This window comes from Sturnira hondurensis, unplaced genomic scaffold, assembly GCF_014824575.4.
Source record: "Sturnira hondurensis isolate 20B ecotype Veracruz unplaced genomic scaffold, ASM1482457v3 Scaffold0005563, whole genome shotgun sequence".
NCBI lineage: Eukaryota > Metazoa > Chordata > Mammalia > Chiroptera > Phyllostomidae > Sturnira > Sturnira hondurensis.
This window is the reverse complement of record NW_028078194.1, coordinates 1,064,620-1,092,371: the sequence shown is the minus strand read 5'-3', so window position 1 is coordinate 1,092,371 and position 27,752 is coordinate 1,064,620. Positions and strand designations below refer to the sequence as shown.

Below are 27,752 nucleotides of genomic sequence, written 5' to 3'. Positions count from 1 at the left end.
TTATAAATGTATAGCCTGAACTGACACTAAAACTCCGTGTTACTCTGGAAACTCTACTGAATCCTAGAAATCAGTATTTGGCATCATTTGGAGACTGAAACGAAGCAGGAGTTTGGATATCCCAAGTGCCTCCCCTGCTGGGTCTACACTAGGCTTTCGGGGAACTGCTTTAAACAGTACCGAGGTACAAGTGTAGCCGTGTGAATTCCGCTTTGATGATGAAGATGTAAGGGCTGATCGGTTGAGTTTATCTTTAGAGCAAAACAAGAGAGATATTCCTCATATGTTATAAATTAAGACTACTTCCTACAGTCAATAAGCTCTAGTAGAGTATTAACAAAAGCTTTATTCATTTGACCTTGTTTTTGAGACCTATAGCATATAAGTTTAGTAATTAGTAATTTAGTTTATCCTAGACATTCTCAATTTTGTCCCTCATTGTTTTTCTAGCTCATAACAGTAAAACAAGCTCCTGGAATACTGGAATTCTGTTAGTTTTTCATTCTGCTGTTTTCTTTCATGCGCTTGACATGGACCAGGTTTTATTTCATGGTCCGCATGTGTATGACCATAATGACTGCAGCCCTCACCCTTCAAGTGAGCCACAGGATCACAGCCACCCAGAATATATTCCCGAACAGCTGCCTTGACAAGTTCTTGTTGTCTAGGCCAGCACTCCTACGCTTGGTTCAATCCTTTGCAAAAGCAGATGGGGAGCAAGTATCATTTTCATGAAGCCACTGTATATACTTGAAATAGGAAAGAAAAATCCCCTTTTAATTCCCCTCTCAAGTGTACATTTAGCAAAGATAAGTTTACTAGACCTTCCTGGATGAAAAAGGAGGCCTAACTCTGACTGAAGGGGAAAGGCTTTGAGACTCCGGGTGTGGACGTTTCTTAGAGACAGAGCAGCACCGTTGCAATAATTCCCCGTGGAGACTCCACGATAAGGGAACACTCAGCAACATCAACGAGGTGGAGGATGGTGAGGTAGACCACACAGCTGATAATTATTATTCTTCCCAGAGCCTCGTGGGCTTGGAAGCAACTTTTAACTAAAAGTAGATGTCTTGAAGTTAAGAATACGCCTTCATCAAATCTATGATTTTACTGTACACCCGTTGAGCAGCATCGAGGCCCCAGATAAAATCAACGTGGTTCCAGTCTGGCAACAGCTTGAAGTAATGGAGATTCCTGATCTGGGGGAGTACCCTGGCCACGTCCTCAACGGTTACAAGAACATCATTTCCACCGACCCAAACCGCAGTGGGCACTGTCATGGCCGTCAGGTCGTACAGTGGGGGACGACTCTGTGGAAGAGAGAGAAAGGACATCCATGAGAGGAAGCTCCTCGCAGCAACAACCAAATCCAAATGAGCAGAGACGCGGCCAAATCAGTATCTGCCACGACCACAGTTCAGCCAGGCCCTGAGGAAAATAGGAAGGAAACCTGCAACGGTCTTTATCTTCAAGGGGTTTAATTTAAAAAGGCAAAATAACCAAATAAACATTTGTGTACAAAGTAGGGTATGTTAAATGCTGCAAAACACTCCACAAATACAATAGAAGTGAAGACAAAGAAGAAATTATTTCCGGTTGGGGATTTTGTATAAAAAGAAGTCACTGAAATGACTCTTGAGTGATAGTTGGATTTTGAAAGATAGGAAGCAGGGTGGGAGGGCTTCCTAGAAGGTAGGAAGATCATGCATACCACAGTGACGAATGGCAAGCTGCCCTGTATGTACTCAGATAAGAAAACATGTGAAATAAGATTGAACATAGATGGTCAAGGTCTAAATGCCACGCTAAGGTATTTGGACATGCTTCAGAAGTTTTGGGGACAAAACAGGGTCGTTTCTCAGAGCTCTGTTTTAGGAGGACTGTATAGGTATCAGTTTGTGGAATGCCTTGAAGTAGGTCCAGAAAAAATCTAGGCAAGCAGTATGGATGGTCCACAGAAGGGATAATTGAAGCTATGCAGATGGCTACACTCTGCAAGGAAGAAAGAGAAAGGGATGTAAAGACACCTGGGGGTGTGTTGACATTTGGAGAGTCATGGGAGATGAGAGAGTAGCCAGTGCAGAGCACAACCAGAGCAATCAAAAGAGGAAGGAAAAAAAAATCAGAGATCGTTGCATTGTGGAAGTCCAAGTAAGGAGACTGATTTGCAAGGAGACTATGGTAACTCTGTTTTTCATAAGGGACAAGAGTCCATTTAATATATTAAAAGGAGCAAGAGTGAAGAAAGGATGAGAAGAGATGAGGTCAAGAGCGCAAGACAAGGCTTACCTGGAAAATAAGAGAATCTTCACTCTCTGAGAAAGAAAGGAAGGATAGAATCAAGAAGACAGACACATTTTCAAGTGGATAAGAGGGAAGTTAAGAAACTTCCTTCATGCAACGAATAAGTATCAAGGGCCCAGTGAGTGCCAGGCACTCTGCTAAGTGAGAAAACATTGGTGAACAAAAGAGAAGGAAATCCCTAGCCTCATGGAATTTGCCTGGCTTAATCCTCTTCTTCTGGAAAACAGAGTGAGCACAGTGATTGTGCTGGGAACTTAAGGAGAGGGCAAACTGCAGAAATGAGAATGTAGTAACAATTGACTTCAAATGATCTAAAATCACAAACAAATAAAACAGGATCGGCCTGGAGTCGGGTAGGACTAGGTAACGATGAATTCCAAGGGCATTATCACAGGTGTATCACATTTACACTCCGGTCTTCAAACTGTGTCCGTGATTTTTACCTCAATAAAGCTGAAAAACCACAGAATTTCCTTATAATGATCTTAACGGCCTTTGTGATATCTGCTGTTCCATTTTCTTTTAAATGTAAGCAATACAAAACATGTTTAATAAAAATAATGGATGAAAGCGGACGTGTGTGGAATCCAAAATGAGAACCCCCTTTACGCCATCACGTCCATTCCATTCGCCCTTCGTTCCTTCCCCTCTCTCAACACAATCACTTTGACATTTGTCGTTGTTGTTTTTCTGGCCTTTTTTCTCAACATTTGTGAATACATGCATTTGGGAATATACATGGTTTGAGTAGAAGGAAAAAATTTCTGTGGGTAATGGAAAGATTCTATATCTTGACTGCGTTACAGTTACACAAATGAATATATTTGTCAAAGCTCATTGAATTGGACACACAAAATTAGTAAATTTTGTTGTGTTCAAATAACACCTTCATTAAACTGTTCCATAACAATAATAATAATAATAATATGCATGGCTCTCATAGTTGTCTTAAGAGCTAGCAGAATCATTTCTCTAACAATTCAATACATTCCTCAGAAATCAACTGGTCTGCTTGACTGTTCTGATGTTCAGAAAGAACTTAATTTATTTTTGATTACACTAATAAGTAGTCTTAAATATGTCAGTCTGGGTAAATATTGAAAAAATTAAATTTAATGTGTTAAGTTCATACTGAGAAGCCCAGCCCCTGACTTTCAGAAAAGGAATGATGGCCACAGGATTATTAAAAGTACAGGAGAGCTCAAAGACTCTATAAACTTTGGTGTGGAAAGTTAAAAGGAAAACGATGCCTTAAGACCCAGCTCTTCATGGTGGATAATACTTTTAACATTCATGTAATATCTCATTGGTATCAGGAAATGCGTATTCATCTACTCTGCAAATTTTTGTAGATTTTTCTAAAACAATTTTCATTATGATGTACCATTAAAAATTAAGTTAAAATACCTCAGTAACATTGGTTATGTCTTGCTATAACTGTAAATAAAAAAGAAATATTAAAAGTTGTATAAAAGAAATGACACTGAGAAGACTGGAACAAATTCAATAAAATATTGATACATCTAATTATCTCTGGGAGGAGGGATTATAAATTATTTAATTTCCTTATGTATGTATGTATGCTTCTTTTCTCCTAGATTTTCTACAATGAGTGTATATTAAAATTAGAAAGTTTTCAAGAAGCTCTATCAGTGTGGATACCACCAATTACCAGATAGGATTCTTCTCACTCACAAATAATTCCTTACTACACTGTCTCAAAACCTCCCTTCCAGGGGCATTCTGAGTAACTCACCTGATTGTAGTGACGCATGTTCTCAGTTTCACTTCCCCAGTCGTAAGCTCTGAATTCATCAGATCGGTAAAGCTGAAATAAATGTTTTTTTAGAAATATAATATTCAGAATAAAAATCATGAATGATAACAACAAATCTTAAAAAAACACACTGTACACTGGGAGGCTTCTGGGTTGCTAGAAAGATGGAAATACATTTTCACTACTACAAAAAACAAGGTCAACAGAGAGCAACGATCTCCCTTGGTTTTAAGGAAAAGCTCATGGAAAACCAAAACCCATAGGGGGGAACTCAAATCTCAGATATTTCTCTCTCTGGGAGAGGCTCAGATTCTTGATTCTCTCAGTTTACCTCTTGCTGTAGCTCAGGGCCTGTTTTACAAGCTCTAACTGAAGATGGGGATCACTTATGTTACCTACTTGACTTGAACCATTCCTTGCCCTCTCTCTTTAAATCCAGGGACATCAAACCATGGAGGTGGTGATAAGGACAAAATGAAAGCCAGCTTCTAAGCTTCTCACAGGAGGCCGGCTAACTGTCCTTTCACATGTAATGAAAAGAAGGACTGGAATGGTTCCCATGGCAAAGACCCTACCTGTTTTATGTGCAGGATATTCTGTACCGATGATCCTGTGGGAGCGTGCGACATATAGACATCCATCCGACTCTGAAGGGAAGCAAACCACATGTTACAGTAAGAATCACCCACAGAAATAAATGATGCTTTTCAGAAACAGAAAACAATTCTGCTAAATATTAATACAAATACTGGGGTACTAAAAAAAAAGCAAGGCAAATCATTGACATAAATCTTAATTCATGGCAGACACTGTAACTTGAGTGAATCATGGGCTAGCCAGGGGAATAAGTTGTTAGAAAGCAAACCTGCACTGATTTTTCATATAAGATAATTTGTTTATTTTGAAGTAGAAGAACCAATGATGGACCTCAGAGAGGAAAGGTGTTATGTGCCAGTGGGCATGGCAGCGTGTGGATGTGCGTGGACAGGCTCTATCACATATCAGTGCATCAAGAAAACCGGATTTCAAAATCTAACGCTGTTCATTATAATCTTTGTGAGTTTGGGCAAGTTACTTAACATGTCTGAGTTTTTGTATTTTTGTCTATTAAATGAAGATACTAAAAACCGTGCTCCCAGTTTGGTAGGGTCTTAGGAGAATAAAATAAAACACTGTAAAAGAAAAGGTAATAAATAATCATTTCTGTGTATACTGTACTTCAATCTTTATAAACATTATAGAGATTATATTATAGAGATATAATAGTAATCATAATTTTATATCTCAGGATATAATTAAACCAATCAAGAGAACTATTAAAAATCTTTACTTTTGAATGAGTAAGCTTTGAACAATGTTTTCTCATGGTTTTTAGAATAACATAACTTAGTTTCTTAAAGAATAGAAGTAGAGTGCGCTGGTAGGGAGATGTTTTGGACCAGCTTCACTGTCACAGTCTTATTTGCTGCCATTTGGAATATGACAGAGATAAACATCCAGCTGCACTCCTCTGCAAATGTCAACTCCTCCTCCTCCTGGAAGTCTCAATAAAAGGAAACAGAGTTGGTGAAACGGGACTGCTGCTTCTTCACAGAAGAAGGATTCCATCTCCATTGCATTCTGTCCCGTAATTTCCAGGTTAAGTGTTGAGTTGTTTTTTTTTTTAAGTACCGAGAATTTTTTAAAATTTAATTATTGTTCAAGTACAGTTTTCTGTCTTAAAACTATGGAACGCTTCATGAATTTGCGTGTCGTCCTTGCGCAGGGACCATGCTGATCTCTCTATCGTTCCAATGTTAGTATATGTGCTGCCGAAGCGAGCACAAGTGCTGAGTTTTATTTGAGGCCAAAGTCATCCAACAAGGGAGGACACACATAAGTTCAATGCTTGTATGTACTTCTTTTCTAGAATTTTATTTTTTTAATGCACTATATTAATTACAAAATCAAACTCACTGTCGTAGGTGATGGTTGATTATGGACATGTGAATCCCATTGCAGAACACTCAGTTTCCTAAACCTGACCAGGGATGGAAGGATGAAGCTGCCAGTTTATTCGGCTTCCCAGTCTTTACATTCACGGTCCATTAAATTCCTAATCTATTCATAGCAAATCTCTGCCCTAAAGGGCTTAGAATACCATATTAATTTATGCAGTGTAATAGACACATCAAAATAAGTCAAAGGAAAGTTGTAATTTCTTAAAACAGTAGTCCCATGGCCATTATACATACCATATTCATATTTTTCTTGTTGAATCCAGCCCATAAGGACATTAATTCACTACATAACACCCATAGTACTTTATTCTTGCAGATTTTGATAGAAGGTGGCTTCTCTGATTTAAATTCTAAAAGGAAACCTTTGGTACCAAAAAATCTCTGTAAAAATAAAAATAGTTATCCTTTCTAGAGCCATTTCCAGAATGTTTGACCTTCTCATTACCCCAGGAATAAGAATTCTTAGGGATCAATTTGTACTTGTATTAACTGTTGCAGTCAAGGAGACCACTTCATGCAAGCAAAGTAACTACTTATAAATCCATCTGCACCCAGGGAAGATCACCAGACACGATTTACAAAGAGATTGTATAAGAACCCTCAAGCCCAAATTTGCTTCTTCATGGCGAAGCTTCCCTGTAGCTTGCCACAGTGTTCTGTAATCAGCCTCATTTCTGATTTCTCATTGATTAGCAAGAAAATCAGGATGGTTTCTCCTTAGGGTTAAATATCTCCTTGAATAGACAGGAAAAACAGGGTTTTCCCCATTACCCACTTGCACACTGGTTTTCTAGTAGCGTCCCGGATTAGCTAGCTCTTATGCTGAAAAGTGGAGGGTGGTGCGCCAAAGACAGGGGGTCACTAGATAGAAAAAAAATTGTCATGGGAGGCAGCATAGTAAAACTTCTAGGGCTTGGGAAAGTGACTTCAGGTGAGGAATCTCTGATGGGAGAATTAGAGCAAACAGCAGATACCGTGGAGTGGTGGGAGGGGTCGGGGACTGGCACTTAAATTGGGAGGAAAATTTCCAGCAGGGGATATGAAACAGATCAGCCAGGCACAATATTTGCCTCAGACCCAGTCTTTGCAGGCAAAGCAAGATCTATGCAAAACTGGTGTGTTTAGAGACAGATGTGTCTGTCTCTTAATTTAATTTAACAAATTTGTCTGCTCAACTCTGTCCAAATTTGGAAAACACTGATATCAACACCCTTTGAAATAGAACTATCAGCAGCACAGAAGGGAGTTAACATTATGTGAGCTCACAATAAACAGTGCATCAAACTATTATCAAACTAGTCATTAGGCTCTATGGAAATTCTTCTTTGTCTTAGCTCACAATTAATTTTTTCCTCATTTCCACTGCTTCACTGTAAACCAGGACGGCATCTTATTGTGAATTACTGATATGCAATTTGTCTCCTTGACTTCATTTCAGCCAAAATTTATTTTATCCTTTGCCCCAAATTTAAGGTAAAATCTTGATAAAAATACCATGTTCATTGTGCCAATGACCTTTTTAGAGAAACAAAAGCAAACGGAAAAATAAGTTTCATAGATAAAATTCCAAATTCACAATTAGCAATCAACCTGCTTTTCCAATTGTTGGAAAACAACCAATAAGTATTTTAAAAGATAATTAAACTGTAAGACACTGAGGCTTTAAAGTCATAGCTTTAGTAAATGAGAGCAAGCTCCCATATGGGAAGGGTTATATTATACAAGTTTATCCAACATCAGAGTCAAGGACATCTGTGATCATATGAAACTAGAAAAGTCTTCCATTCAGATGCTGTGAATTCACTGACCTGCCCAGGGGAACAAGAATGGAAGAAAACTTATGAATGGACTTTAAACTGACACAGCACTGAGCTCAGCTAGAAATTCTGATATCAAATACATTCTGATATCAGGTCTGTTAATGACCGAGCACCATCAATTGTGTGTGAGAACTGTAGATACTGTGGTACAGACATGAACACACACAGGCACAGATCAGCACCTGGCTGCAGAGTCTGCTTTCCACAGGTTTCATCTAAACTTCCTATTTTTACTTCATAACAGATTTAAAAATAATAAGGACCTATGACCCCAAATGAGACCCTTGGATACATTTTGGTGAGATGGAGAGCTTACCTTGATTGTGGAACTTGGAAGTAGAAAAAAACTGGTAAAAATGCCCTTGGGATATTTGAATGAGACCACAGGACCCAAGGCAAAATTCATTTTGATTCTTTGTGCCACTTCAGGCATGGTGGAAAAGGCTACGAACCCTGAGGGAACGGGAGACAAGACCATCTGGTAAAAATGAGACATACACAATGCTTCTACTAACAAAAATGGGAGTTTGCCATTTTCATCCTTCTATTGCAGTGATCTTGGGAATGAATTGGGAGACTCTTCTGAGTTATTCTGCAAAGAAAATCTGCCTTCAGTCCTCTCTCCTCTCAGGTTCCCTTTAAAAAAAATTCTGGACAATTTCACTTGCTTGGAGAAAGTGAGGGAGTGAAGGATAAGCTACTGAATGAAGCAACTGCTGCCCAGTGAACTATGGATCACCTCACTTCCAAAGCATGGGGTTGAGTGCTGGCAATATTGCCATTTTACCCCAACTCCGAGTTACCAGAATGAGTCCCAGAGCTTCCGGAAGTAAAGAATCAGTTCATGAGAGGTGACTCAGATCTTTCTGCAGCATCGTCGAGTTATTCCAGTTTTTCTTTCTCACAATGGAATGAGATCTCATTTCTCATAGTGCTGCACGAGATGCTTAGCGAGCTTCCGGAATTCTTCCTGCTTCCAAGAAGGAATGGGATTTCCCACGTTCCACCATGGTCCCAGGAAGAACCAGGTGTTTCCATCTGCTCTGATCTTTAAGCAATAGCATGCACTCATTGCTGTCCCTGTGAGGATGTGGCTGGGGATCAGCTCCACTTACGTGGAGTTTCTGTGTATTCAATTCTCCAAGTGCCTTCTGGGCCCCCTACCACTCTGTGTGTGTGTGTGTGTGTGTGTGTGTGTGTGTGTCCATAGCAGAAGCTTCTTTTTTACCCCCTGAAATTCTTATTGAAACTACATTGGCCAAAAAAAAAAGTTTTTTAATCAATATACTGAGCCATTGATACAAGACTCTAAAACAGGCATAATACTTCCATCTAGAAGATCTCTGTGCATTTTCTGGTGGTCATCCTCACTGGGGAGGCTTCTTATCACTTAGTGAGCTGGGGCCAGGATAGCTAAGTGCCCTGCAAAGATGGGGTAGGTCTTCTCCATGAAACAAGAATTGCTCTGCCCAATGTGCAAATAATGGTCACTAAAAATGTTTAGGCCCTAAATACGATGCAGAGCACTGATGATCAGATTTTCTGCTTTCTTGGCAGAGTAGATACGAGCCTATCTAAATCTCACCCACTTTTCTAGACTCCACTCAAGTCAGTCCTTCCTGCTCCATTCAATGCCCAGGCACCATGTGGAGAAAGTCAAACTGACCTGGTTTGAATCTGTGTTCTTTCTGTCTTTTATGTGCAGAGAGGCCTTGAACAATCCACTTAATTTCTCTGAATTTAGGTTTCCTCTTCTATGAGACAGAAATAATAGTAGGATTGTTCTGAAACTTAGAGAGTATTATGGGAAAGTTCCTCAACACAGGTCTCTAAACCTAGTGAATTCTTGGTAAGTGTTAGCTATGATAGTATAATTATTTCCCTGTTAACGGCATTTTTTTGAGTGGGGGTATCTCATATTAGTTCTTTGATACCCTTGTAGAATGTGCTCTCTGGTGCTCACTGCCTGTTCCAAGCTTGTAAGCTGCCAATTTGTATAAAGCACAATAAAGATATGATTGTTGTTGATAATAATGGTAATAATGAGACTACTGCAAGAATGCGTATTGTCCCTTGCACAGTTTCACCCCTACCTAAATATTTTTCATGTAACTAAATTTCTTAACATTAGAAACTTCAGTGGAAGATCACTAATAAATTCACATTTTTAATAGTATGGATCCTTTTACATTTTTATTTGGAGTTAGGTTATTGATCCCCCCCCCGCCCCCCAAAGATCTAGGTAATCACTAAGACTTATGTTTTAAAAGAGCAGGGTCTTGGTCTCAAAATTTTCTATTACATAGTTCTTCCATTTAATTGCTATTCTGTAATACTAAATTGCATGCTAAATAGATCATCCCAGCTGATTTATTATAGTAAGCTTTTGTGTTCCAACTCAAAAAATGCGATCATATCTTTTCAATTTGTTCAAATATAAATATAACCTCCTCCCTTTTATTTATTTAAAAAGATCACCCTGGCTGGTGTAGCTCAGTGGATTAAGCATGGGCCTGCGAACCAAAGCATCACTGACTGGTTCAATTCCCAGTCAGGGCACATGCCTAGGTTGGGGGCCAGGTCCCCAGTAGGGGGGTGTGAGAGGGAATCACACTTTGATGTTTCTCTCCTTCTCTTTCTCCTTCCCTTCTCCTCTCTAAAAGTAAATAAATAAAATATTAAAAAAATAAATAAATCCCATGTGGGGTGTGAGCAAGCTATGACTGATGTGTTACTCTATTATTCCAGGATTACTTTATGTCATTAGGCTTTACTTTTCCAGCTCAGAGGGAGTCTAGAAACTTACTCTCTGGATACTTCTTTGGATTTTGGGTACATGTCATTCTGGGAAATGGCATCACCATAACAAATGTGACATTGTGTTCAGAAACAAGGAAATTTGCCCCCCATACAGCCTCTGAAATCCAGGTTTGCAGTCACCTAGGGCACTAGAGTTATGTGCCAAACACAGGACAGAACAGTAAGGACACTATTAATGGCGGTAACTCTGATCCAGTTTAAAGGCAAACTCTTGGAAGACTCTGACCCTTGTAAAACACTGGCTCTATAAACGTACCTATTGTAGTGCCAAGTGAATGTCCAATAAAATACAACTTCTCCTGCCCAGTTTTATGTACAATGAAGTCTATTATTCTTGGGAGGTCATATTTGGCCATTTCATCAAAACTGCAATAAATAAAACGGGCTTATAAATACAAGTAGGTTTAAAATCAGAGCATTTGTTCACTTAATTTTACACACAGAATTCTGTACTGTCTACTTATTTGGTGTATATGTTTTTACTTATCCAACTATATGTAGGCTGTTAGCTTTTGTTCACTGCATTCATGCAGGTCACTTTCTAACAACAGGAATGATTCAAGACTTGTGCACACTATCTGAGGTTCAGTTTTATCATTCCTCCTCTTCACTCCCTTCCATTGTGTTTCTTTCACTTTTCTTTCCCTATCTAGTTTGCATGCCTCTACCTCAAAATCCCCCTGCCCTGGGGACTTAACACTCTTAGGACCATTTTAATACCCCACTTTGGAAATAGAACTGATTGTACATCATGATTCCAGCATTGACAAGCTGAATAACTTTAGATTGGTTACTTGAATGCTCTAAGCCTACGTTTTCTTATCTGTGATGGGAACATGACAACACCTGCTATATATCAGGGGTGCTCTAAGGTTTGGATAGTGTTAAAGAAACGGCTCTGGATGCTAACAGGCACTCAGTTAGATGTTGCTGTTATTCATATTTCTGTCCATGTAAAGGAATATATATTCAACATACACCAAAATCTTATAGTACCAGTTCAGCTGGCATTAACACAGGAGAACAATTAATACATAACATTTAGTGGAGTCAGGTACCTCCTGGGTGAGAGGACTGCTTGTCAAAACAACTGTGAACAAATCCCAAGACTGATACTCCCAAGCATGAAAATTGTGATGCCCAACAGGGAGTGAGACCCGAGCTCCCCACCAAGGACTGGTGACACAAAATACTTCCTGACACTTGCTGCACTGCCCAAAGCTCTGACTCTGACAATCCACCCTCTACACTTCCTTTCTTCCCAGCCTGTCAGGGACCTGAAGATTTCATCAATATGGTAGGAATGCCCAGTCTCTTCTAGCAGTGGGCTTGCCTATGAATAGGGACTTTAGGCCCAGGAAGGGAAGCCTACTAATGACAACAGAAAACACTTGTACGGAAAGAAACAGTCACATAGCAAGAGATTCTTTTCCATTGCCCATTAACAAGGTTTTAAAGACCTCAAATTGGAATTTTTCTGAAAATGGTGTTCTCTACAGTTCAACCACAGTTTCTGTAAATAAAAAGTAGTGGTGATACACATCATGCCAAATTGATTGGCTGTCCAAGAAAAAAGGCTTGCATTAGCAGCATCAGAATGAATATAAGCTTTGAGAGGTTAGGGACTTTGTTCACTTTTGAATGTTCATGACCTAGAACAGTGCACACAGTAGGCACTCAATAAGTATTGAGTGAGTGCCTACATTGGTCACAAAAATTTCCTGAGCTGTCCTTTGTGACATACTTTAAATGTATAACATTGGACAGAATTGGATGTTAAAATAATTCTCTTAAAATGATGTAATTTGCCTATGAGAGAATCAGTGGAAATCAATTCTTGCTCTTTCTATCCTTTGAGATGTTAGTAAGAACTACAAGGAACTGTGACTTCAAATATAGATTGTTTCTAACATCATTCACACTATTATACTCAAAGGAATTGTCTCCAACTTTCTTAATGCTTTTTCTTAGATACAGTTTACCTAAAGGCCCAGAATTTCTCTTCAGTCACTGACAGTGTTTTGTGTCTTCTTGACCAAGTGTTGCCCCGACTGTTCCCCATCCAGACATCATAACCTGCATCTGCTAGAATGAATCCAAGGCTCCCATTGGCATAATTCGCAAGCCAAGCGGCATTGTCTGCAAACAGCGCATGTTGCATGTACACAACTGGCCGCGGTCCTGGAGTGGAGGGGGAAAGAGAAAGAGGAGAGATATTTAGATAGAGAGATAATGAGAAAATAACTTATAAATAAAGCATCTCAGGAACATGACAGAAACACACACACACACACCCCACACCAGAAAAACTAAAAACCAAACACAATATTCACCTTTCCCCTGTCCATTAATGTAGAGTTCATGATCACATAATTTTTTGTGAAAATGTAAGGACAAAGGTTTTGGTTTTTTATTTTTTTTAGTTTTTCCTTAATTTTTTTTATTTAACTCTTGTTCAAGTACAGTTTTCTTTCTTGTATTCCCAGCCCTGTCACATAAATTTCTTGAGCACATACTTTGTACCTGGTATTATGCCAACTGACTGACATGCAAGAGCTTACTGAATTCTTACAATAACTCTACAAAGTAGCTACTCCTTTGAGGATCCTCATTTCATAGATGTGGAAACTATGACCTCAGGTAGCTAAGTGACTTTCCCAAAGGATCACCCAGATCAGAAGGTACAGAGCCAGGACTCGGGCTCTGTTCTGTTTCGTTTCAAACACGTGCTTGTAGCTGCTCTGCTCCATGTTTTCATGTTTACATATGTTCTGGGTTTGGCTCACAAAAACATGAAAGTCATCAAATTTTATGAAGTCCTATGCCTCTTGCAGTCCTTCCTCCACAGGGGAAGTGTGGGTGCATATAAATGGACAATCGCTAATTTCTCACCCAACTTGTAACCACCCCCTAGCTTCTACCCCCTGGAGAGCATTTGAAAACTGTAATAGTAGAATCAGCTCAACACCCCCCTGCCAACTCTGGAGAGAGTATTCATTTGGAAAGATGAGAAGGACCAGGCTAAAACGTCCCCGAAAGACACTATAATTTAGTTGTTAGGAGGACAGGCTCCGGAGTCAGGCTGCCTGGGGTTGGAGCCTGGTTCTGTCACCTGTTATTGGTTTGACTTCGTCTATTTCATAACTGGTTTCATCATCTGTTAAATAACTATCAATAGTATTGACTTCATGGGGCTGCTGGAAAGTTTAACTGGCTTAAATTAAATATAAAGCTTTTGGAACAATACAGCTAATACAGCTAATACATGACTTTTAATTCCAAATCTTCCCAAACTCTCCCTCCTGGAGCAAAACCATCCCTTGAAAAAATTTTCTTCTTTTGTGTCCCATAGTCCCCTCTCCCCAATGCCTGAAGGAGGTTTAGTTGCCAGAGTGTTGCCAGATTTATCAAAAAACAAACAAGATAATAAAAAATACCTAGGAAGCCCTATTAAAATCAAATTTCAGGTAAACAATGAGTGACTTTTTTGTCTAAGTGCTATATCTTCAAGTGGGACATACACAAAAACTTGTGTGTTGTTCATCTGAAATTCAACTTTAACTTTCATGTTTTGTCAGGCAATCTGACCAACATCACGCCTTCCTCCCTTTTGTAAACTCTTGAATTCAACATTCTTTCTGTCAGAGACGATGACAAACAACATGCTGACAGCTGCCCGTAGAGGGACGTGGAGATGGAGATCGTGGGGGACGTGCCGTGGAGACCATGGTAGACGACTTGCCACCAGGGCTCTGCAGAGACTTTGCTCACTCTCTCCCCCCACCCCTCAGAGGCTCTGCAGTTCTACACCCCCCTTTAGAGAGTACGATTCTTCTGCTTGTGGATGGCTGGCTCCTCACCCTCGAATGAGACCATATGAGTACCACGTTCTTTCATTCCACAAACCATCATTCCCTCAGGTCAAAGCATATGTAAGTGTTACTGTTTTCTGCCATGAAAAACATTTCAAACATCATCCATTTAAGTCGAAGTTTTATCCTGAAGAGGGAGGCCTGTGGATTCTAGCGGGGGCCAGAGAGACTCTTTAGGGGCACGCCACAGTCAACTTCATAAAATCCAGCAAATCCCTTTCCAACAGGGAGAAAATTCACTTTCTTGGAATACAGCAATTTATCACATAAGAAATTAATAATGAGCCCTGGCTGGTGTAGCTCAGTGGATTGAGCGTGGGCCTGTGAACCAGAGGATCACGGTTCGATTCCCAGTCAGGGCACATGCCTGGGTTGCAGGCCAGTTCCCAGCAGGGGACTCACAAGAGGCAACCACACATTGATACTTCTCTCCTCTCCTTCCCTTCCCCTCTAAAGATAAATAAAATAAATTTTTTTTTAAATTAAAAAAAAAGAAATTAATAATGAGCCAACAAAATGTGAGCTCTACCTTTGCATTCACGCCCTAACAAGCAAGCCTCGTTGCAGTCAGCAAGACCAGTCTTGCCCTTTGTACTTTTAGGTTCTTGTCTGTCTTCAGAGAATTACAAAAGAATGAGACTCCCTGTTAACCATTTAAAGACTAATGTAAGATAGATTCCCATACTTTGTTTTTTTTTAAAGGCTTTATTTATTTATCTATTTTTAGAGGGGAAGGAGAGAGGGAGAGAAACATCAATGTATGGTTGCCTTTTGTGCCTCCCGTGCTGGTAGTTAGCCTGCAAGGAACCGGCCTGCAACCCAGGCATGTGCCCTGACTGGGAATCGAACCGCGATCATCTGGTTCGCAAGCCCGCAGATTCCCATACTTTGAAAGTCCCCATTTGAAGTTCTCTTTCTTTCCCTTGCAAAAACAGAGGGCTCTAGACTTATGAAAAAATGCTCAATATAATTAATCACCAGAAAAATGCAAATTAACACCTCAGTGAGACATCAACTTGCACGTGGTAGAATTGCTACTACCAATAAATCAACAGACAACAAGTGCTGGAGGGGATGTGGATAAAAGGGAACCCTAGTGCACCGCTGGTGGGAAGGTAGATTGGTGCAGCTGCTATGGAAAACAGTATCGAGTATCCTTAAAAAAATTAAAAATGGAAATTCTTTTTGACCCAGCAACTCCACTTCTAGGAATACACCCCAAAGATACTGAAACACCAATGCAAGAAAATATATGTACCTTATGTTTATGGCAGTGTTATTGACAATAGCCAAGATTTGGAAACAGAGTAAGTGTCCATCATTGAATGAGTGGATTAAAAGCTGTGTGGTACATTTATACAATGGAATACTATGCAGCAGTCAAAAAAGAAGAAATGATTACATTTTGCAACAGTATGAATGGACCTGGAGAAAATGATGCTAAGTGAATTAAGCCAGTCAATGAAAGACAAATATCACATGATCTGAATATGTGGAATCTGATGAACACAATAAACTAACAAACGAGATAGTGCCAGAAGCTTAGATACATTAAACAAACTGACAACTGTTAGAAGGTAGGGATGGAATGAGAGATGGTGAAGGGATTTAACGAAGAACATTTATGCACACCCATGGACTGGGATAACAATATGGGGATTGGTTTGAGGTAGGGAGAGGGTAGGGCTGGGTGAGGGAGGGGAAGGAAAGAAAAATGAGAGCAACTGTAACAGCTTAAATAATACAAAATTTTAAAAATAGAAAAGACTAATGTAAAATTCAAACAAGTTTTGATAAATCAGTCATGCTATTAAAGAAAAGCCAGCACTAAATTTTAGTCACGTGAAGTCCTTAGCAGGAGAGGCACATTTTGTACCTGTGGTGCTGGTAGGTCTTCGCCCATGGGGAATCCTGTTGATGCTGAGGATGTACCCATCTTGAGTGACGACCTCATACTCCTCACTGGGGTAGCCATTGTAGGTGATGATTTCACTCTGCCCAGTGCAAAGACAGCATTAGCTAAACATCTTTAAATGTTATCAATAGAAACTAGAACAAATCATGTGGTATATGCTTATTGGAGTGAATTATCTGTAACCTGTAACACTAGGTAACTGTAAAATTAATTTACTATGTAAAGTCTTGATAAAAAATAAGTAGAATATTAGGAAACATCTACTATTGGCTTTTTTTGTGGGGGGAGATAATATTTAGCATTGACCCATTCTGTTGATAAAACTATACTCTCAAGTCATTGTTTTTTTGAGATCCTTTTTTTGGTTAAAGATAATAAGAGAATAGCCCAATAAGCAGCAGTCATAAATATCATCCAGATGGCTTAAAACATAAATTTTTAATATTCTTGAAATATTAATTATCTATAAAAATACAGTTCTGCTTTGTATTACTAGAAAGTATTATTTATTCAGGTGAAATAACCAATCTACCTAGCTTGACTTTTGGAGAAATGTTAAAAATCACCCATTTATATCTGTTTTCTTATCAGAGATTTTCAGCTATAACAGATCCTTTAATAATTTCATAACCCACTAATCTGCTTTGATGTTCTTCAGAATTTTCCATGACTTACAATATTCATCCACACTTCAGGATTTGCTTCATTTTCCAAATTAAAGAATTTGTCGCCATTTAAAGTTCCCCAAACCAAACAGGTTGTTGTTAAAAACAGCCACATCTTGGGAATGCCTGGCATAAAACATTTAATATCACAGATTAATTTCAAGGATCAGAGTGGATTAATGAAATGAGTATAGTACTCTAATAAAAAATTTAACTAACATCCTGAGAAAGTTGACAAAGTGTGGAAGGGAAAAATACAGTAAGCTAACTCTGAGCATTATTAAACTATTCTTTTCACATAAAAACTACCTTGATATAGTCCAGTTCTGAAAATAAAGTGAATTTTAGTCTGTATGAAGTATTATTTTTTATCTTACTTTAATCACAATTTTTCAGTTATTTTAAGTCTTTGCTCACCTGTGAGTTGCCAGACCATCTAAGTTTCAGACCAATGGGAAGCTAAAAGTGGACGTAGCCTATAGTCTAGCCAGTATCCCACAAAACAAACAAGAACCAAAACTTTAACCAAACAATAGGTTTCTAGCAACGTGATTATTTCTCTTGCGGTCACCCAAGTGGTAATTTCTAAATAAATGTGCCATCTATACTTTGTGGCATGGCTTAAATCATGTCTCTTCAAAGGCCAGCATCATCTCAGTGTCCAGCGCTCGTCACGTGAGAGCTCCAATGGCCTGAGATTGAAGTCCGGCCTTGCTACAAACGAGATTCCTAACCTCAGGCAAGTTATTTTTAGTGGCGTTGTCTCCTGGCTCCCTTGACGGTCGAGTTAAGATAATCATGTTACACGGTTATCATGTAACAGGGAAATCCTGTTACAGGGAAAGATTACAGGTTAGAGAGAGGAGTAAGTGATATAAAAAGTGCTAAGTACAGTGTAAACTCTTTCACTACTTAATCTAAGAATGAGGAAGAGAGTAATAGTAGAGAGTCTTTGTTCTAACAAATTAAGGACTGACTTCTAGAAACTTAGAATTTACTTTTGAAATGAAATAACTTTCCATCTATCTGGTTGAAGACAATTTTATATCTGCAAATGTTATGTAACTTAAAACATTTTTGAAACAAATAATAGACATCTTTTTACTGCTTGGCTTGTGCCAGGCAGAGTTCTACATGTTTCACATATGTCATTTAAACCTCAAAAAAGCTCCATGAGGTAGTCACTGTTATTATCCTCCTTTTATTAATGGGGAAAAACCCAAACACTTAGAGAGATTTAAGATCTGCCCAAGGTTACAGAGCCAACAGGTGACAGAAAGACAACAAGAACACAGGCAGCCTCCCGGCAGAGCCCACACGTCTGATTGCCATGCTTGACTGCCTTCTGTTTGTGATAAATCTTGTCCTTACCTTATTAAGTGAGCTTCCCCTGCTCCCAAGGACTCCTGTGGGTTAGGAACTTCTGATCTTTGGCATCTGACATCAGGCTGAAGAATGAGATACGGATGCAGTGACAGTTAGAAGCTAGGCAGATAAGACAGGCACGCCCAGGGCGTCTTCCCAGCACACTGAATGCCAGGATGCACTTGTGGATTGGGAAACAATGGTCTAGAGGACGCCAAATAACCAGTTTGACCGAATCTTTTGTATTTCCACTGAGTGTCTACCACTGCTGGGAGAATTTAGCAACATTTTGAAACCAGTGAGTCAAATGGGGAGTAGAATGCATTCAGGATCCTAATACACAAAATCAGACATAATAATAGCCACCTCCTCAACCCTATGGCATCACTGTGAGAGGCAAGTGAGGCAATGTACAGTTGGCGCTTGAACAACACGTTTGAACTACGCGGGTCCATTTATGTGCAAATTTTCAATAGATATTGTAAATGTATTTTCTCTTCTGTATGATTTCCTTAATATTATTCTTTTCTGTAACTTACTTTATTGTAATATAGTATATAATACCTTAATGTGCAAAACACGTGCTAATCAACTATGTTATCAGTAAGGTTTATTGTTAACAGTATACTAATAGTAGTTAAGTCTTTGGGGAGTCAAGCACAGATTCTGATGGGGTAAGGAGTCATCACCCATAATCCCTTTGTTGTTTAAGAGTCAACTACATGTGAAGGTAATGATGTCAACCATCTAGTGCAAAGATTTATCGACCAGTGTGCCACAAGAATTTTTAAAACATGCAATACCTGACTATTTAGTCAGACTCACTGACCTCTTTTCCCTTAGAATGTCAAATAAAAAATAACAACAGCCAACATTAGCTGTCTGGTCTGACTGTCCTGTCTTGAACCATGAATATATAGGTTGTATAATAAAATTGCCTCTTATTGTTCATGTTGAATAATAAGGCTGCATTCTGATTGGTTAATTCTTAGTACCAGAAATTCTTATGTGCAAATACAGGCACTTGATTTAAAAAAAAATCACTTTGGAGCAAAAAGGGTAGGTGCTGACTATTTTTTGGTAAATCAATCAAAATTATACCTATTTTGTCAATCAACAAAAATATGTATTTTTTTTTGGTGTTTGACAGAACTTTAGTAATTAGTTTATGTGTGGCATGAGATGAAAAAGGTTGAAATTGCTGACCTGGTGTGTAGGCATGTGAATGCAACTAAATTCACAAGATGGATCATCCTTTGACTCCCAGCTCTTGAGTCTAGAAAGGGTTTGGAACTAGCCCTGTGGGAGAGAAAACTGACCCCTGTGTTAAAGAGATTTAACCTGCTGCCAACCTTGGCAGCAACCACTGGGGAGCTAACGTACTGACCTTTCGGCAGCTGCCCTAAACAAGGTAGAGATGGAGAACCAAGGAGAGTAAAGACAATTTAGCTCTAAGCACCACCTGACATACTAGACAAGGGAGGCACGGTGCCTCAATTTTCTACTTCACTTGGCCTGCCTTTGGGGCCCAAGCGGTATTTAAATCTCTTTCATCTTCCAACATGAAGAAAGGTTAAATTGCTATTCAGTGTGATACAGGAGTTTTAGTTCTATTAGTTTGGATTCATGCTCAAATTCTTTCAAAAACAAAGATTATCCATGTTTGTCCAAATCCGAAATCTCTCCAACTTGTGTGAGAAATTTTATGCCATTTAAACCAGGGGGGAGTGAAAGGAAGCACTCCACTTGTTGGAACAGGTCAGATAGATGGGAAAGGTCAGATACCACTCTGTCCCTAGCCTTGGATGAAAGTCTCAGCCACGCTTTGGCATGATGGGCAGCACATCAGAGCTGGGTGGCCTTGTCTGGGACTGCTCATGAATTACGACTTTAAAATCAACTCTTTCTATCAAGACTTCAGTGGACTCTTTGGAGCGTTCTAGGAAGCAGAGTACTATTATTAATGATGATTTGTTGCCATGACTTATTGTGGAAATAGCATAAATATAGTTAAGCTTCTCAGTCTTTTACAGACTGTGTAGACTGGCTTAAATCTCAGAAGACTGTACTTGAAAAATAATTAAATAAAAAAATTTGGGGAAAAAACAAATAAAATGATTGTTCAGAGAGGTTCAGGAGTTCAAAGTGTTAAAAAAAACCACCAAAAACCTTACTTAAAAATAATTTTCTTTCTTCCAGGATGTGAGAAAATAATTCACTTGGCATATAGCCCAAATGTCTGCTCCACACATTTAAAAAGAAAAAAAGCAGTTTGCTGTTAAGAGGGGAAAAAAAATCTCAGAAGAATTTCTACCCCATTGCCTCCTTATACTCTTTCCTCAACTCTGAGCATTATTAAATACCTGGAGAATTCTTCTAATGCTTTTGTTTGTATATATATAAAGCCATATCAAATAAATGTGGCTAATTTTTCCACAGTATTTTCACCATTATTCTTATGTAAACTTGCTATTTAGTAATTACTTATTATATTGAAATGAGTTAAAATAAAATACGTCAAAACTTCTTCCTTGGCTCTGTGAAATATAAAATGAGAATTGATAATCTCTAAAAGCTCAAATTTCCCTGCTTTTCCCCCCCATAAAGCTAGATGACATTAGAGCTGGAAAAGGATATTGGCTAAAACATAGATTAAGGGGCAGACTTTCAGAAGGCCTGTGGTATTTCTGATACCTGGGCCCAAGGACCAGCTTCAGCAAATTGTTTAACAATGGCTGCCCATTTGCTCATTGAGATGGCTGAAAATACGTAGTTGAACATACATCCTTGAACTTGATATCTATTTGGGAAAATGATTATTACTTTTTTCCAATGATCTAATTCAAAATACATGTGCTATTATACTTCATTTCTTTTTGTTTGCCTCATTCTCCCCAAAGACTGGCCACAGGCTCCCCTTTTATTAGCATATTACTTTATTAGAGGGGGCATAATTTCCCCTTCAACGCAACTCAGAGTTAAAAAAATAAGCATAACCAATACAACAAAAACTATTAAGAATTTTAGAAAAAGAAATAATTTGAAACTTTATGCCCTTGAGACTTTGTATGAACAGGACCACAGAATTTGTTGCTAGTTCACTAGGTAATTTATCTAATTCATTATGCATCCTAAAATTCAAGTAGGGCTCAGTAAAGTGGGGCATGTGTGTGTGTGTGTGTGTGTGTGTGTGTGTGTGAAATGATTGATTAGCACATTTTGGCTTCAGGAAAGGCATTTTAAATTTTAATTTTTTTACCCATAAAGCAAAGTTGCCAATGTCTATAATATCTATAAGAAACAATATTGGTTTGGAGATTACCTATCAGAGAGGAGCATGTTCTCCTTAGTGCTGGCATCAATGCGTCTGTGTTTCTGCTCCACTACACCACTCCCATCCTCAAATTCAGTACGGCGCTGGCAAAGAGGTCGAAGAGAGAAATGACAATAAAAAATTCTACCCATCATAAATGACTGGAATATTGAAGGTTTAGAAAGGAGGCCACAATAAGCTAATTGCACATTTGCCCACCTCAAACCAAATGCTCAAAGGAAAGGTCACTTACATTTGAAGAGAAGTTACTACCAGAAGGGCTGCTTGTTGTCTTTGATGACATCCACGACCCAGAGTGCCAGGATCAGGACACTATCAGTGACAAAGGTCAAAGCTTTGTGAATATGAAGAGGAAGAGCCATGCCATCCAATGGGAGGAAATTTATACCCTCCATTCCACCAAGCAGGTTTACCTGTCTAACTGCTTACTTAATGTGCAGAATTTATGTATGGTATTTGCTAGAGCTCATTTTGTATCTGAATTCCAGTAGGAGGTATATTCAAATGAAGATTCTTTTAAAAAAAACAACAACATGCAGAACACTCAGCCAGAAATTCAAGTTGGGTCTAGTTTTTAAATTGTCTCAACAATTTGCAAAGGTAAATAGTGATTGGACTGTAGAAAGAAGTAACAACGGCTCTTCTGATACATGCTCCTGTTTCTTTTCAGAGTTAATTTCCTGTTTTGTGCAGTTACTGTTATATCACCTTCAAATCTCCCCAGCACTTCTGAAAACGGGAAGGTGGCTTTTAGCATCGCAGTGCCTTGATTTATTTGTCTCCTAAACACCATGAACATCAAAACTATTTGTTGAGTGAATGAAGAAATGAACAAATGAATGATTTTGCAAGATGAGAGAAGGTTGCTTAATTACTGAGGAATACTAAGGATGTTAAGCTACCAGCTTGGCTATAAATTCTAATGTATCCTTTTACTCTCACATATGTTTCAAACATTTCTTAACATTTTTATCTGATAAATTTAATAGAAGAAAGTAAATCCATAGGAAAAATCAATCTGGTTTTGTTTTTGTATTAAACTGGAATAAATCGACCTTTATTCATATATTGTATTGTACAAATAAAAAATCACTACCCAACAATAGCTTTTCTGCCAGTTAGCCTCATAATTATCCTCAAATGTGAGAACTATGGCACAATCTGCTCTTCCACACACTATATTCTCTCATATCTCTATACATTAAAAAACTTTATGAAAAAGAATTATTCAAGTTTTTGTATAAATAACCAGATTTCTTAGGCAATAATAACCTTATTCTTGATTGTCTATACCAGTGCTGTCCAAGAAAACTGTAATGTAAAATATATATAATTTAATTTTTTATAGGCACATTTTAAAAAAATATACAGACACAGGTAAAACCCATTTTGTATTATATTTAATTTAAACCAATAAATCCAAAATGTTATTATTTTAAAATGTCTTCAATATTATTGACTTTTCATTCTTCTTCTTTTTTTTTTTTGCATTTAGTCTTTCTAGTGTGAGGATTGTTACATTTTCAGCACATCTGCGTTAAAACTAATCACATTATCAGTGCTTGATAGCCATATCTGGCTAGTGGCTATACTATTAGTCTCATGCTTGTTTTTCTCTACAACTTTCTTTCAACCAGATTCTTTATTTCTCCCTGTAGTGCTCACCCCAGAGACGTAATTTGTATCATATATTTTACCTGAATTGAATACCTGCCTACCGAGCTTCCTCCTATCTGAATCATCAAACGTGTCCTTTGAAGAGCTTGGCCCCTGGTCCTCCGCTGAGCTTTGAGTGCTACTGTCTAGCCAAAGAGACATGCACAAATATTTCACGGTGCTTATCAGGAGTACAATATCCATCAATGATCTCAAGGTCAGTAAATCTAGAAAGATAGCTTGTCATATTGACTCTTCTTCAACAACAGAGGCCAAAGTATTATTTTTAAAATTTTTATTAATAATTTAACATTTTCTGACCAAGATGTCACCAAAATTATGCTAGCATTTAAAATCAATTACACATTTGATAGTTTCCCAGATGTAAATTTTCTATTTCTTTTATTTTTTTATTTAATCTTTATTGTTTTTTTCTAGTACCATTTAGTCCCCTTACAGCAATCACCACACTGTTGTCTATGAGTCCTGTTTCCTTTTTGCTCAATCCTTCGACTCCCTAACTTCCCCCTCCCTAATTATCTGTCATCTGTTCTCCATCTATGAGTCTGTCTCTGTTTTTCTTGTTAGTTCAGTTTGTTCATTAGATTCCACATATGAGTGAAATCATATGGTATTGATTGAATAAGCACCAACATAGCAACTTTCTTGAGAGGTTTTGCTTGTAGATCCTGGGTATCAGCAAAAATTCATTACTTGTTTTTAAGAGTCCTTAATGTAGAACTGAGAAAATAGTTGCCTATGGCTAGCTTTATGGTTCCAAATGGAACCATAAAGTGTAGGCCTTCATCTCTAGCTGGACCACAGCAGTCTTTGAACTAGATTCCCTACATCCATTTAATCCATTCTACACTGTGCGAACATTATCATTGCTTTAAATCACGCATCTGACCTGATTCTATTTTGAACACTCTTGAGATTAAAACTCTTTAACGGCTTGACAGTCACAATTCTGTGAGAGTTTAGGAAGACCTACAAAGCAGGCTCAACCTATTTCTTTAAGTTCAATACTCCCTGTCTCCTTGTGTTTCTTCAGTTCTCCTCAGTGAGCCAGCTCCTTGCCATCTGAGCTATTCCCTTGCCTGTAATAGCTGAGAATTTAAAGATCTCAGCCACACTTTCATTTCCTCAGAGATGTCCCTGTCCACCCTGATGAGGACGCACTTCATATTAGCGGATTCAACACAAGTTTAATGAAAGATTTAATTATGTGAGTGAGCAGCTGTATAGTATCTGCTTTTTTCTTTAGTCTGTGAAGTTCTATTTGGTCAGGTACAATGTCTACCTCATTACTCTCCATAAGTGCCCAGCTAATTCATAATAAACACAATATTATAGCATAAATATTAAGAGCTTGGTATCTAAATTCAAGATTCTGCAGTTTAGAGAATTGATATTTTGAGGCAAGTTGCCCAATATTTTTAAATTTTAGTTCCCTAATCTACAAAGAAAGGATACAAATGGTATCATTTTATATAGCTATAGTGAAGCTTAAATGTAACGTGCTTAGACTGCTGTTTTCTTATGGAAAAGGCTCAGTGCACTTGAATAGTTTTGTAGGTGGTAATGGTTTCTGTTAAACCACATACTTCTTCTGGCTTTTTAAAATTATATTTTATTGATTATGCTATTATAGGTGTCCCAATTTTTCCCCCTTTGCCCCTCTCTACCCAGCATCTCCCACTCGCTAAGGCAATCCCCACACCATTGCTTATGCATGTAAGTTCTTTGGCTACTCCATTTCCTACACTGTACTTTACATCCCATGGATATTCTGTAACTACCTATTTGTACTTCTTAATCCCCTCACCTCTTCATTCACTCCTCCAAATGCCCCTCCCACCCGGCACCCATCAATATGCTCTCTGTATCCGTGATTCTGTCTCTATTCTTGTTTCCATAGTTTGTTTTTTAGATGCAATTGTTGATAAATATGTATTTATTGCCATTTTATTGTTCATAGTTTTGATTTTCTTCTTTTTCTTAAATAAGTCCCTTTAACATTTCATATAATAATGGTTTGGTGATGATAAACTTCTTCAGTTTTTTCTTGTGTGAAAAGCTCTTTATCTGCCCTTCAATTCTACATGACATCTTTGCTAGGTGGAGCAATTTTGTCTCTAGGTCCCTGCTTTTCATGACCTTGGATATTTCTTGCCAATCCTTTTTAGCCTGAAAGATATCTTTTGAGAAAGTGCTGACAGTCTTATGGGAACTCCCTCGTAATCCTTGCATATCAAGCAACGTTTTCTCACTGGAACTTCCTATGTGTTTTATTATAGGGAAAACATCCATTAGTTTGGCATAAAAATTGATGTAGTTTTTTTGACAGCTATAGATTTTAATATAAATTATATGTTTTGGGTTGATGCTTCATGGCTTCTCAGTTACATTTCAGTTATGTGACTCAGCATGTGTTAAGTGCGGTCATTTCTGGGACACTAACAAGGCCAAGTATCAGGTTATGACACTCTGATATGCCATAGTCCCCACATGTGCCTCCTGCCAGACAGGCTTCCCCTGCCAAGGTTCGGATCTCTTTCTGTTTTCTCTCCTTCACAACTATAGCTCCTTATTTATGCCAACAAATTCTTGAGAAATGAGTCTCAGCCAAATATATATTAATTATGTTTTTAAAGTACCCCAATTTCCTCAGGACCTAGTCAAGTGCTTGGAGGACAGAGGACACTCTCAGCTACTTAACAACCATTCATGAATCACTGACTCTGTGCCTGAGCGATTGCTGGTGTGACCGTGAATGACACAGGCAGATCTACTGCCACGAGGCAGCTGACCCTCCACCCAAGTTCATTTGGAAACCAGATAAACTCCACATCCTCTGGCTCTCTTTCTGTCTGTAGACACTCCAAGGCTTCTCTCACCTTCCATTTACATATGATTATTATATTCACGCCTAGATCACAACTTTGACAGCATACGGGAATATTCCTTGGAATCAGAGCAACAAGATAGTTACTTGCCATTGGACCTGGGGTGCCTAATTATTTCTGGAACTTATCTTCTTCATGTATAAAATGAGTTTACTGATATCTAACCCATAAATTATTGTGAAATTAAATGAGATAATATGCAATACTTGGCACTCAAAAGTAAGAAAAACAAACCAAAAAACCTCCTAGACACAGACAATGGTACGGTGGTTACCAGAGGGAAGAGGAGTGGGGGTGGTGGTAAAGGGAAAGGGAATCATACATGGTGACAGAAGATTTGACTTTGGGCAGTGGGCACACAATGCAATATATACAGATAATGTATCATAGAATATACACTTGAGAGTTATATAACGATATTAACCAATGTCACCCCAATAGATTTAACTAAAATAATAAAAATATATTAATCTCCCACCCTGGCTGGTGTAGCTTGGTGGATTGAATGCAGGCCTGCGAACCAGAAGATTGTGGCTCGATTCCTAATCAGGGCACATGCCTGGGTTGCAGGCCAGTTCCCAGCAGGGAGCACACGAGAGGCAACCACACATTGATGTTTCTCTCCCTCTCTCCTTCCCTTCTCCTCTAAAGATAAGTGAATAAAATCTTTAAAAATACATATATATTAATTTCCCATTTCCATACATGCACACAACACTTGGTCCCCTTCTGTCTCCATAGCAGGTAGTATAGCACTGGATGAAACATTAGAAATTATTTTATTGATTGTGCAAAAATGGAGAATAATTCACAAATACCCTTATGCTGGCAACATTCCATTGTGAGAGGTAATATAGCACCATGGTTAATTAGCATGTTGGCCTCAGTAGTGAGACAGCTTTGGGTTCACTGCCCTCGCCCCTCAAAAAAGTGGCTCCACCCCTTCAGAAAGTCATTAACTTTTCAAATATCCAATCTCCTTGTCTGTAAAACGGGAAAACATGGAGTCCATTTTTAGGAGTATTATTAAAATTAAACAAGAAAGAAGCACAGAAGCATTTAACATAGTGCTTGGCAAGAGCATTTCAAAATAATAGGTAGAGATGATTTCTATTAATGTTATTAAGGTAGGTATTAATATACCCAAGTCTAAAGAGGGCAAGAAAATAGGTATGACTTTATATATGTTATTTAATGTCTTGATATACTGCACTTAATTCCTCTGTAAATTAGGCATTCTATTCTTCTATGTAGGCTTTTGGTTATGACTAAAAATATTGAGCCTTTATCTTTATATAAAGCTTTATAAATAATA

The 27,752-nt window shown here is 38.3% G+C and overlaps 1 protein-coding gene and 1 non-coding gene across 2 annotated transcripts; both read right to left on the bottom strand.

Moving 5' to 3' along the window:
- Positions 1 to 21,903, bottom strand: LIPN (lipase family member N). Its single transcript, XM_037047287.1, has 11 exons — positions 21,861 to 21,903; positions 18,545 to 18,621; positions 17,184 to 17,299; positions 16,470 to 16,587; positions 12,704 to 12,902; positions 10,978 to 11,087; positions 8,218 to 8,354; positions 6,316 to 6,462; positions 4,657 to 4,728; positions 4,061 to 4,132; positions 1 to 1,310 (listed from the first exon to the last, which is right to left on the bottom strand). Exons 3-11 carry the CDS (start codon positions 17,286 to 17,288, stop codon positions 1,077 to 1,079), a joined length of 1,194 nt encoding a protein of 397 aa, XP_036903182.1. The 5' UTR covers positions 17,289 to 17,299; positions 18,545 to 18,621; positions 21,861 to 21,903; the 3' UTR covers positions 1 to 1,076.
- LOC118988036 (U6 spliceosomal RNA) lies at positions 5,802 to 5,905 on the bottom strand. The gene has a single exon (XR_005066699.1). It is a non-coding gene; the product is annotated as a U6 spliceosomal RNA (small nuclear RNA).
- Positions 21,904 to 27,752: the final 5,849 nt, after the last annotated feature.